At 43.6% G+C, this 13059-nt stretch overlaps 1 protein-coding gene across 1 annotated transcript in view; it reads right to left on the bottom strand.

Moving 5' to 3' along the window:
• Positions 1-823: 823 nt before the first annotated feature.
• Positions 824-13059, bottom strand: part of KDM5B (lysine demethylase 5B) — a gene marked incomplete at its 5' end in the record, with an annotated part of 34327 nt that continues 22091 nt past the window's right edge. Inside the window, 6 exons of the mRNA XM_075195703.1 lie at positions 824-1740; positions 9607-9867; positions 9990-10189; positions 11727-11838; positions 12142-12621; positions 12748-12909. Coding sequence (XP_075051804.1) covers positions 1603-1740; positions 9607-9867; positions 9990-10189; positions 11727-11838; positions 12142-12621; positions 12748-12909 — 1353 coding nt within the window. The remainder of the gene's footprint in view (positions 1741-9606; positions 9868-9989; positions 10190-11726; positions 11839-12141; positions 12622-12747; positions 12910-13059) is intronic.

Raw genomic sequence — 13059 nt, 5'->3', positions numbered from 1 at the left:
CATTGGCGGACCAAGTAAAGGAGACATCTGAGTACTTGGGTGACACTATCCTTAATGAAGGTCTGGGTCTATCCAGAACCTCTGCTTCAGTAGTAAAAGCCAGATGTCCCTGGAACCGATCCTTGGAGACAGAGGCAGTGTCCAATACAAATCTGGAGACCTTACCTTTTAGGGGACTGTCCTTTTTGATCTATATCTGGACAAGATCATTAATCGGGCCAATGGCTAGGGGCCGAAAATACCGGACCCTGTAGCTACATTGGTAAAACGAGCAACTTTCACGAGGGGCCAGTCCTTTGCCTCACATGGGGCTCACCAAAGGTGTAAGCAGGCTTGGTCAGACCTACTGGTTTCAAGCTAGCTGAAAAACAATAGGTATGAATGACCGACTCACAAAAGGGGTTGGGTTACTTCTCAAATCTATTTCTTGTACTGAAACCAAACTGGTCTTTCTGGCACATGCTGAATCTGAAGTCTTTAAATTTAAACTTGAAGGTGGACAAAATTCAGGATTGAGTCCGTACTGTTCAATGATCATTGCCAAAGACGACAGATTTATTGCCTCCTTGGACATAAAGGAAGTGCATTTCCACATCCCAATATGGGAAGACCACCACAACCTTCTCAGGTTTGCAGTGGAGAAATCACATTACGAATTCAGGGCACTACCCTTTGGTCTAGCTACACAGCACCAAGGATATTTATCAAAGCTATGACGGTCATATCAGCTCTTACAGATCAAAGGGGTAATGTTATACCTTATTCTACTCTACAAAAGCTATGATACAAGGTGCATATAGAATTGTTATATCAAGTGGACACCTTTCATTGTAACCAAGGATTTTTATTCCACAATATAAACTGCAAAATTTGATACAAGCTACAAGAAAAGTCAAAAAACAAATAAGAAATAATTAAAATAGGGAACTAAGGGAAGCCGACGTACAGCTGTTTGCTATGTCTAACACGCAGGCTGCCCTAAGCACCTACTCACCCAACATATCTGTACAAAGATGCTCATTTTGAGATGGCATTAAATTCAGAGCAAAACTTTCAATATTTCACTGAGTGTCTTTTGGAATTTAAAAGAAAACAAAAATAAACCAAACCAGTTATTGCTCAGAAAATGTATCCTACCATAAAACACAGAAATTGGATGCTCTTTAATGGAACTGAAAATGAAAACCTTGGTACTTTTACCCCAAGTTAAACAATTAATTCTAACTCCCTTTTGCGTACTTTGGATCCTTCCAATGAGGTATAAACAGGATAGAGGGGGGGGGGGTTCTTTTCAAACAGCAAACAATCTATAAGAAATAAAATTTTGCTGGAAAACCAGCATATCTGTAACTTGTAACAGCTGCAGAGGAAAATATACAAAACAATTTATCTTTCAGTGAAATATGAGTTCTCTGGAAGGAGCGATGTGTTTTTAGGGACTGAGAAGCACCATCGGGAGCTGGATTTGAGAAGGAAACCAGGCATGTGTCTAAAGGAAAGAGAAGGAATCCTATGAAGCTCCTGCGAGTACTGTTTTTATCCATCCCTCCCAGAGCTTGAGCAGAGGAGTGCAGTCTTGAATCTCTGAGGTAAAACCTGCTCTTATTTGTGTGCAGTAGCAATTGCCATATTACAGTGAGTGCACACATAATCCTCCTTCTCAGCAGTTTCAGCAGAAAGGCCAACACAGACCTGGTGAAACCAACGATTACAGCTTCCATCACACTGCACCCAGTCTACCTGCAACAGAAGATACAACCTCTGGTAAGTATGAAATTATCTAACCAAGCAAGAACTCTACAACGGCCTTTTTAATTAAAACAGTTAAGTCCTCTTCCATAAACATTTATGTAACAATCTGATACCATTGAAGAATTTAAGATACTTAAAACATAGGAACCAGAAGGACCCCACGTCTGTATTCTATTATACATGGCGTGGGGTCCGGGTATTGCCGCTTAGAAGAAAAAAAAAAGTCCTTTGTAAATAACGTCATTTAGCAGGGTAGCTCTTTAGCTTATTTGGATTTTACACTACAGTGTAATTTAAAAGTTTGTAAAACGTCTTGTCTCATATTGTAGAGTAGTAGTTTTATTATTGTAGGGCTTATAGCCAATGTTATTGTGCAGTCATTTAAAACTGTGTCGGAATTTAGATAGTAGTATAAAAGACTACCACCGAACCAGACAGCCCATAGCAAACAATAGTCTTATGTGATATTTCAAAAGAAACGGTTATTAAATTTAAAAAAAAATACTTGGATATAGGGGTGAGGACAAATACTAAAATGCACTTAAGTTTCGACATTTTCATGCAGCTCAAAATCCTGATATATTTAGCACTTTAATCTGATTCAGAGACCTTTAGAGATGCTCCTTACTAAATAAACCTGGTAAAGGTCAATATTCACCAACACCAATCTCTTTCTCCGAGTCCATCTGGGGGACACTGCTACTATGTGGTTGCCTGGGGGCGCTTGGAGTGGGCACTTAAATAGTTAAGAACCAAACTTGCTGCCGATTCCTCCCCTCTGCAAACCCCACTGACCTCAGTAATACTAAAGTCCCAAGAAAATGAGCACAACAATGTAACTTAACAGAATAACAGCAAAAAGGGAGGGAACGCAGTGTCCCCCAGATGGACTCGGAGACAGATTTAATGTAAGTAAAAAAAAAATCCTCTTTTCTCCATCATCCATTCTGGGGGACACTGCTACCATGGGGACCTTCTAAAGTAGCCCCTTAAGGGTGGGAATAACCTGGCCTACCAGCTCGCAAAACATTTCTGCCAAAATTGGCGTCTGAAGACGCAAAATTGTTGAACTTGTAAAATCGAGTAAAAGTATGGACAGAGGACCAGGTAGCTGCCCTACACAGCTGATCCGGAGAAGCTCCATGACGAGCAGCCCAGGACAACCCCACCGCACGCGTAGAGTGCACCGTGAGAACTCTAGGCACAGGAAGATTCATACTCATATAGGCATATCTAATTACAGATTTAATCCACCGAGCAATAGTTTGTTTGGTACCTGGCTATCCTCTTTTAGAAGAATCGTAAAGCACGGAGAGGATTTGTTCTTTGCAAAGCAGAAGTCCTCTCCACATATATCTTTAAAGCTTTAACTACATCCAGACCAGTGGAATAAAGTCCCAAAGAGGACACTTCACGAAAGGCCGGAACCACTATGTCTTGGTTTATATGGAAACTTGAAACCACTTTTGGCAAAAAAGGAAGAACGGTCCTGAGGACCGCTCTGTCCTCATGAGAAACCAATTAAGGATCTCTACAGGACAAGGCTCCTAATTCAGATACTCTTCTAGCAGAAGCAATGGCCAAAAGGAAGACAACTTTCCATGTCACAAATCTGATGTCCGCCGATTGTAGAGGTTCGAATGGAGGACGCTGAAGAACATCAAGGACTAGATTTAAATCCCACGGAGCCAACAGAAGAACATGGGAAGGCTGAATATGCAGCACCCCCTAAAGAAAAGTACGAACACCAGGTAAAGAGGCCAAATGTCGTTGGAATAAAATAGAAGGGGTCGAGACTTTAAAGAATTTAACCTAAGACCCAATTCTAGTCCATCCTGGAGAAAAGCTAGAAACCGAGCCAGGCTGAAAAAATGCAGGGTCGCAACACTTCTTTTCACACCATTGTACATAAATTTTCCACACCCTATGATAGATCCTAGCAGACACCGGTTTAGGAGCTTTCATTAGGGTATACACTACTCTAGATCTCCAGAGACTTGCCTCAAAAGTCACGCCATTAAAGCCAACCGAGTTAAGTCCGGATAATGAAAAGGTTCTTGAATGAGCAGATCGGATCTGAGAGGATGAGCCCAACCTTTTCCCTCTGCCATAGGCAAAATGTCCGCAAACCAAACTCGCCTTGACCAATTTGGCGCTATTAGAATCACTAGATAACATCCCATTCTTACTCTTCGTAGCACTCGAGGAATCATTGGGATTGGGGGAAAGAAATCCCACTTCATTGACATCACAAGCACTGCTGCCACCAGAGGATCTCTGGCTCTTGCGCATAACTTCGGTACCTGATGGTTGTATCTAGATGCCATCAAATCTAGAACTGGAAGACCCCATCTTTGATCCAGTTGCTGAATAACTTGTGGATGTAGAGACCATTCTGCCGGAAGAATTGCATGTCTGCTTAGATAATCCGCTTCTCAGTTTTCCACTCCTGGAATGAAGGCCGCAGATATCGCTGGAACCCAGGTCTCTGCCCAAGACAGGATCTGTTCAGCCACCTGCATTGGTCCTGCACTTTTTGTTCCTCACTGACGATTTACGTACGCCACTGCTGTGGCATTGTCTGACTGCAGACGAACCGGCGCTGCTTGAAGGAAGGATTGCGCTCCCTGAAGGCCTAGCAAAATGGTTTGTAATACCAGAATGTTGATCGGCAGAAGAATTAATGATGGACCAGAGTACCTGCAGCCGGAGATGGAGGACCACTGCTCCCCAACCTTGCAGACTTGCATCCGTAGTTACTAGGGCCCATTCCATCAGAACAAAGTACCTTCCTACCCGTAGATGATCCTGAATGAGCCACCAACCCAGAGAATCGCGAGACTTCCTGGAAAAGTGAATTCTTTGAGACTCAAAATGCCGGGGAGACCCCGACCACTGATTTAAAAGATCCCACTGGAAGGCACGTGAATGGAATCGACCGTAGGGATGAGTTTCGAATGCCGACACCATCAATCCTAGAACCCACATTCCCAACTTTATTGAAGGGCATGGATGGTCCAGAATTAGGGGGGACAGAGTTCTGAATTGAGCAAATCTTTTGCTCTGCAAGGAAGACTCTCTGAAGGGTCGTGTCCATCAGAGGTCCCAAAAACACCATCATTGTGAGGGTTGCCGAAAAGACTTTGGATAATTGATCATCCAGCCATGCCGTTCCAGAAAACTCAGGGCGAGAACCAGATGTGGTGATAGGAGCACATCCGAGGGAGCTTTGATGAGAAATCATCCAGGTATGGAATTACATTTACTCCCTGGGCACGTAAACCTGCCACCATCATGGCCATAATCTTCGTGAAAACTCTGGGAGCAGTGGAAAGACCAAAGAGAAGAGCCCGAAATTGAAAATGAGAATTGCCTACGGTGAAACGAAGGAGAGATTGATGTCCTTCCCAAATAGTAACATGTAGGTATGCGTCCAGTAAGTCTATGGACGCTAGAAATTCCAAGGGTTCCAACACGTTGATCACTGAGCGAATTGACTCCATACGAAATTTGGTTACCTGAAGGGGAGTATTGAGATTTTTGAGGATCAGGATCCGGTGGGGTAGTAACAGTGAAACCCTGACTTAGCGAACTAGAACCCATGCCATTCGCTACAGAAGCAGATTTAGAAGATGGTGTGGCCACAGCCTGTGACCGCACCAACTGAGCAAGTTCAGCCACCGTATTGGAAAGAGACTGAGCCCAGGCAGGTTCTGCTGTATCTGAACAAGCAGCTGCTGTATCACTCGGTATGCTCTCTGAGGGCCGGCAAGCTGCGCAGAGCCTGCGTGCCTGACTGAACAGATGGTAACTTAACGTGACAGACAGCACAGGTGAAACTCAACATAGATGTAACACCAGCCTTACCACGCATGGATTTTCCCCTATCTGACATGTTAACAGATGGAACAAAACAGACAACACAGTGTAATAAACAGTGTAACAAAACACAATATAAATAACAAGCAGCACACAAACTGGACAGAAAGTGAGCCTGCAATACAGCCAATAAAGCCCCACAGATTAAAAGACAAACTTTAAAAAACAACCACCACCAACCCTTTACTTTACAGGACTCAGGACAGAAAAAGGGGAGAAGTTGGAGCTATAAAATGGCTGTCTATTCTGGTGTCTGCACACAAAGGAGTGAGAGACCACCACAGAGGAAGTGCAATAGAGGAACACCACTCCCCCAGGGCCCAGCACTGAATTGGCAAGCGTCCAACAGGACAACCCCCTCAACCAATCCAGTGCCTAGCAGGGCTCACTATCTTAGTGACCATAGCCTGACCCAGTCCCCTGAGCTAAAAATAGATTTTTTTAAAAAAAAGAAATTTAAAATGACTGCTCAGCGTAAGCAGCAGCTTGACTCAGGGGACAAACTGCGATTTTCTACCCACCCTCTCCCAGCACAGTGCTGGGAGAGGGTTTTACTTACCTGCTGCCATCCCTACTCACACAGTGTCTACAATCTGCTGGCTGTCAGAACAGGACGGACGGACACTGCCTTCGGCGACTGTTCCCGGCTCTTAAGAGGGCATGAAAACGTTGGGAGAGGGGGGCTGGCAAAGGAGGCACCTCCGATCCCCCCTCCAGACAGCGCACAGCCGTCCGTGCTGCGCGCTGTAAGCAGCCACTTCCTGCGCCTGGAACCTCCAGCTAATAAGCCTATGAGCCGCAGGAGTTTTGTTTTGTAAAAAGTTAAAACTGCAGGCTAAAAGGGGGGAAACCGCTGCACTGGTCTGCCGATGCAGACTTCTTACTCAGAGCCGACAAGTGCGGGGAAGCGGTGATTGACAGCCACATCTTAGCTTCTTGAGCTGCGGCTGTCAGGCAGAATTGAAAACTAATAAAAAACAAACCTAATCCAAACATAAAATACATAAGTGGGCTGCTAAGCAGCCCAGACACAACCCGTTCGCCAGGCACTTAAACTAAACTTAGGCTGAGAAAGGAAGTGGGGTATAGAGGGGGAGGAGCTAGGGCTTAGTTAAACAGAAGTTTAAAGTGCCAGTTCGCCCTGTCCCTACTCTATACCCCAATGTCCCCAGTGTCCCCCAAAGGATGACAGAGAAAAATAATTCCCTCTGCTATTCCAGAACTGGGATCACTACCCCTAAGGAAATTAAATAATGAGGGTCATTCCTGAAACAATCTTTTTGTTCTGTCTCTCAGAAGAACAGTGATTAAAAATCTTTTGGGTGGGAATTTCAGGAGGACCAAGATGTAGTTTTTCTCCATTATTCCTCTCACCCAAGAGTCTGCAGTGGAGCTGAACCACCGATCCCAGAAGAGGAGAAGACTGGCTCCTACCACAGGAACTCCTAAATAAATTTCAAAAGATTTTTCCACCATTTACCCAGACTGAAGCCAAAATAGGTTTAAGAGTAGCCTCAGCTACCACATAAATGGATTTTAAACGGTTTTTCCATTTTCTATCAATGGAATCACTTAGGAAAGTTGTACTCAGAATGGTTGTTGTCTAGGAGACACATGCAATGGCTGTAATCACCTTTTTTTTTTTTATTTGAAAGAAATGTCCAGAACCTGCGGCCAAATCATTAACGCCCTGCATTCTTGATGGATCCTCCTTAACACAAGGTTCCTCAAGGCATTAATTTCCCAGCAACTTCCCTTCCACCCAAGAGGAAAATTCAGACTCCTTACAGTATTTAACTGCTTGTGAGGTCTTTTTAGTAGACTCTAAAATCCATTCCAGTGTGGAAGACAGACTTGACAGTCCCTACAGATTCCACCAGACTATGAACCCAAACTGGCTCCACATGTGCCCCTGGTATGAGAGCTAAATCCCCCTGATTAACAGCATCCTGAGGTAAAGTGTGATTCTGTATGATGTCAGAAGGGGCCTTACTTAACTCTATAGGGTGAGCTGCTTAAGCCCTGCGATGTCTATTGCCAGTGACTTCACCCAGGCTAGCTCCAAAATTTCCATCACACCCCCTTCCCCCTACCACCAGATATCCACTGTCCACAGCTATCCACACCAGGGCAACCATGTGATCCAATGGATAATTTGGACTGACAGAGAACAGGTAAAATAAACTAAACAAATTCCCCCAACAAAACTAACTCTGAAATTACTCCCCTTACCTGACATGACAAAAGGGGTAATGAGAAAAGCTGTAGTGCATAAATAGAGATGGAGTATTAACTGACAAAATGGATTCTGGCAGAGTGTGTAGTACCAGACCCCTACAAAATAATTGCAGTGTACAATTCAACAAGGACCTATATTTCTGGCAGTAAAGTGAAAAATATTACACAAAACCTAATTTTTTTCCTCATAAGTACCTCCTTGTGAGGGATACAGAATAGGAGAGCTTGAGCCACTTGTCAGGGGTAAACACTAGGTCCAGTCCAGAAATGGCCATTGTTCAATGGTAATAGACACCCCCCACCGCTTAATGAAATTCTGTCCATAGTCAGAGGCTGCTGTGGCAGTCCCTCCACCAAACAAACCTGCACATCTCCTTTGTGTGGTATTCTGCAGGTGAAGCAAACCACTAGTAAGAATTCACCATCTGCACTGCAGGGAGAGGGGAAGTATGAGATATCTTATCAGACTCTGGAGTGTGGTCGTTACGTGTGCATGTGCCTGTTGACACAATCTGCACTCAGACCCGGCGCCCCCATTAGGCAACCTTAGGCAGTTGCCTAGGGTGCCGCTGACTAGATTTTCTAATCTAGGCAGCGGCTCGGGAGAGAAGTGCAGCGGCGGCGGGGTCAGTCAGTGATCATGTGATAGTCTGTCTGGCGGCGCCTCGGCGAAGTATCACACTGTCTGTCACCATCAGACAGTGTGAATAAAGTTCTATCCGGACGCCCTCCTCTCCTTCGAGCATGCATCGCTCCGCCTCCTGTGTGAAGGTCGCAAGGAGCAGCTAGAGAAAAGAAAAAAAAGGTTAATAAAATCTACTTATTTATTTATTTAGTGTGTTTGGAGGGCAGCGAAATTTTGCCTAGGGCGCCGAGAACCCTAGCACCGGCCCTGTATGCACTGGGTCCCCTGGTCACAGTCTTAGAGAAGGCTTTCAGAGGAGAAGTCTGGACACTTTCAACTGAGACACCGGTCACAGCTCCAACTCAACCTGCATTCATAACAGAGATTCCTCCCAGTCAAGAGAATGCTAGACGTAGCAGTGGGAACCAAAAGAAATGCAAAATAAAGAAATAAGAAATAAACACTAATAAAGCAAGCTGTCTTTGGCAGTTCTGTGCACGTGTCTTAATTCCTAGGGCACTTCCTTGAAATGGAGGTTCCCCGATTGGAGGGGATCTTGGGGGAGGAGTTTCTGAATTTGTTCAGAAGTCAAAATAAAGTGCCTACTTATTGGTTCTGGCTATATACCCCATGGTCAGAGTGTCCCTGCAATTTGATGTAATTGAAAAACAGATTTGTAGACATGGTTTACAGCTACTCTTTATTAAATACAGAATGTGGCGCTTCTTGTCTAAGAACAAACATTTATACATATTAAAATGTAAATATATGGTAAAATCAGTTTCACAGGGGAAAACCCATCTATGTTTTACTGAGGGTTTAGAGAGAAATAAAAATTGCCTTTAACCAGGTTAATTTGTGATAAATGTTTGAATCATTTCAAAATATTTGTGAAAGTTGCAATTGCTTTCTTTACAAACAGAACATGCACTATTTTAGATGATCTTTAATAAAGATCCTTTATAATAAGTTACACCTATGTGAGAAATTGCTCTAATTCTGTCAGAATCCTTTTAAAAAGCAGATTATATGTTAACAGCTGGACAGTTAAAACAACCATCTCTCACCTATAATCAAACTCAATTTCACATCTTATGCACCCTGTCCCTCACCTCATCCCCTTCAGGTTCCATGCACCGTTCTGCTGGGCAAACAGCATATTCATCTTCAGATTCAGATGTAAAACACTGGGAGTCACCATCTCTGGTCTCTGGGTTCTTTTCTTTGCTGCACAGGTCTTTGGAGTGCAGGGTCTTCACCCTCTTTTTACGTGGAGTGGCTGTCTTCTTCATTCTAGCATCAGTGCCCTCATGACGCCTCTTCAACCTTTTTTCTGTGCTGTCAGTTCTATCCTTCACCATGCAGGTTACAGCCTTGAAAAATAATAAAAGGTGATAGTACCTTGAACAAATTCCTAACCCATATAAGGGAGGTGTTCACTAAACAGTAATCCTTAACATTTGTGCAAATGAACGTCATCTTTGGTTTTTTTTACCTCTGAACTTTTTGTGTTCCACTCTGTTCCCTGTTGCTTACAAGTTCTCTCTCTGCTGGTGCCTGTAGGGGATAAGCTGCGCTCAGGCGTTTGTGTACTTGGCTGGGCTACAAGAGCCTGATACAGTTCCTGTACTTCAGGAAGTGATACTTGCAGAAGTTGAGCTTCCATAAGCAATTCATCCAGCTCAGCACTGAGGCCTAACATTTACAAAGGGGAAGAAAAAGAAAAAACACACACTATTACTATATCCCTATAAACTCAGATTGATTGAGCAACCCTAAAGCAGAGGCAAAAATAAAAATATCTGTAACTAGTTAATAAAAGCAATATGTTCCATCTAAGTAGTACACTATCAAAAAGTAACACTCCCTCTTGTGGTGTTCACACCTCCCAGTGACAATGTGTAGCCCGGCACTAGGACCCAGAGGAGAGACAGGAAGAATGTTGCTTAGCAACATGAGGTTGTTGCAAGGGATTCAGAACCTGCGTGGAAAGTGACAGCCAGGCACCCAGGACAGAGGGGAGGTGTCCTGGGACCCCCCTTGTAATCTGGAGAGCTGGTCCATGGCCTGCTGACACTAGGGGCCGAAGTACATCACTGACATAATACTAGTGACATGGGGCAGATTTCAGGGATAAATTACCTCAGAACGTGACAGGTTGATAGAAAGGAGAGGCAGAAAACATGAAGGGATTGAGAGACAATACCCCCGCAGAGGAGGGCAGAGAGACAATACCCCAGCAGAGGAGGGCAGAGAGACAATACCCCCGCAGAGGAGGGCAGAGAGACAATACCCCCGCAGAGGAGGGCAGAGAGACAATACCCCCGCAGAGGAGGACAGAGAGACAATACCCCCGCAGAGGAGGGTAAGTAAACACTGCTGTGAGAAAGATGAGGCTGAACTAGAGCGCCAAAATTTTGGATGCCACTGCCCCATTGATATTCTGTCCATGTAGCCCTTAAGAACTATGGAGGAGTAGACAGGAGATGTATATAGGAACTGTACATATTTACTTTATCACTGCAACCGTTTAAGAATGTGCTGCAGTGAAGGATTGTATATAGTTTATTTTGCAATATAAAGATGGTCTGGCACCCAAATTATGGAGACATCTGAATTGCACTGCAACACCAAGTTACATCACCTGTATTCCAACATCTTCACAGAGACTCTATAAAAAAAACCTGCATGTGGTCATCTAAATCCACGCCAGGAGCTGAGAAGGTATACTGCCTAAACTGTGCACCTTCATACTACACAGTGTCAAGGGAGTTACACATGATATTAACATATTAGATATATCTTAGGAAGAGTGATTCCTCGACCGACATTTCTTATTTGCACCTCACTGGAGCTGCAGTATGTCTTAGTAGTGTATTTGGTATCAGCAAATTAACTGGAAGTGTAGAGGAACCAGGCATAAATACTGTAAGATACTGAGTAACACTGAGGGCAAACCATGAATGTCTCATGAGTTTAAAGAAATGCCAAGTTTATTACAAAACCTATCAAAAAGGAATGCTTCACTCAGTGATTCCATGCTGACTGCATCAATTCTATCTTACTTACAGGCGAATCCAGATATCAAATAAAGTTATGAACCATTAACTAAGACTAACCAAATCACCTTTGTTACATTGTTTCGTGACAAAAGGGTACTTTTAAACTTTTTTAGTACTGTTAAGGAATGTTAACATAGCCATATGGTGACAACCACATGCATGCAACTTACTGTTCAAAGGAATGCAGTTACGACCAGGAGAAAACGGAGACTGGACAAAGATGGTCCTATTGTCCCATTCGTGGGGCAGAGAGAATGATGTTGCTCCAACAACCTGTGATACCTATAGAACAGTATTAACTAAAATTAACATATACAAGTGTACACGCATACAATTATTACTGAAAAACCAGCAACTTAAAATATTCCATTCAATGAGAGGGTGCAATAAACTGAAGGGCGACATTACACAGAAAAATAGTAAAGCACCATTTGTATGCTGGTGCTAAATACTACTACTAATTGAATTGTCTCCAGAATAGTCACTGGTGCAACGCCAATAAGGAACAAATCACTTTACTATAAAAAGCCCTGTAAAAAAACTCCAATATATTACAGCATCTAACTTTTGAATAATGTCTCTTACATTGCAAGTTTCTGTCAGCTGCCCAGCTGTTGCTTGCCACCTGTTGTATAGTTGACTTGAGCTGACTCTCTCTTGTGCAAGTTTTAGGTCTACAGATGACAACATGTGCTGTGCCCGATGCTGCCAGCTGACAGTCCTCTCAATAAGATAGCGCAGGGCATCTCCCTCTGGCAGTCGCACACGCAGACGTTGTAGAGATGCCAGAAGAGGGAGGATCTTTTCCAGAGGTGGTTTCTTCGAACGGTGGCACTGTGGACACAGCCAAACTTGGGATCCCTGCTTTGGGACAGTAATACAGCCAGAGTGGAAGCAAGCACGGCATAACTCACACTGAATCATGGGAGCCATGGGTGCACCCTGACAAACACACACTTTCCAGTCAGTCTGTTCTTCTCGTGACAAGATTCGGTTCTCATTAGAGATCCGCATAGAATGCAAGGATTCCATTTCTCGCAGTCTCACCTCACCCAGAGTTGCCATCTGTTAGGACACAGCATGGGAGGAATAGCGAAAATTACTTAAAAAATAAAAAGATCATGTTTTAAACTCTGCCGAAATACTTAAGTTTCCTACACCTGTGACTAAAAAGAGTAATAAAATACTCACAGCAGTAGCTGTCTCTCTACTTTCAGTCAGGGATTTCTCAAGCTCTAGCAGGCCATCTGGTTTGGGATATTTCTTCTTTTCACCAACGCCTGTCAGGTCTTTAATCTTTCTCATTTTTCTTTTTAAACCAAGAGAACCTACATCACAGCGAGGACAGAGAACCTAAAGATGTTTGAATAAAAATAATCAGTGACCCAGCAGCTGAAGAAAAACATCCTGGTAGACAGACAGTAGGTGAAGCGACATCATTTCCTGTGATAGCTGCATATCTTTAAGACAAACTAAATAGAATAGGTACACTTATGTATTTAG

This window comes from Mixophyes fleayi, chromosome 2, assembly GCF_038048845.1.
Source record: "Mixophyes fleayi isolate aMixFle1 chromosome 2, aMixFle1.hap1, whole genome shotgun sequence".
Classification (NCBI taxonomy): domain Eukaryota; kingdom Metazoa; phylum Chordata; class Amphibia; order Anura; family Limnodynastidae; genus Mixophyes; species Mixophyes fleayi.
Note: the sequence above shows the minus strand (reverse complement) of the source record. Positions and strands in the feature narration are given on the sequence as shown.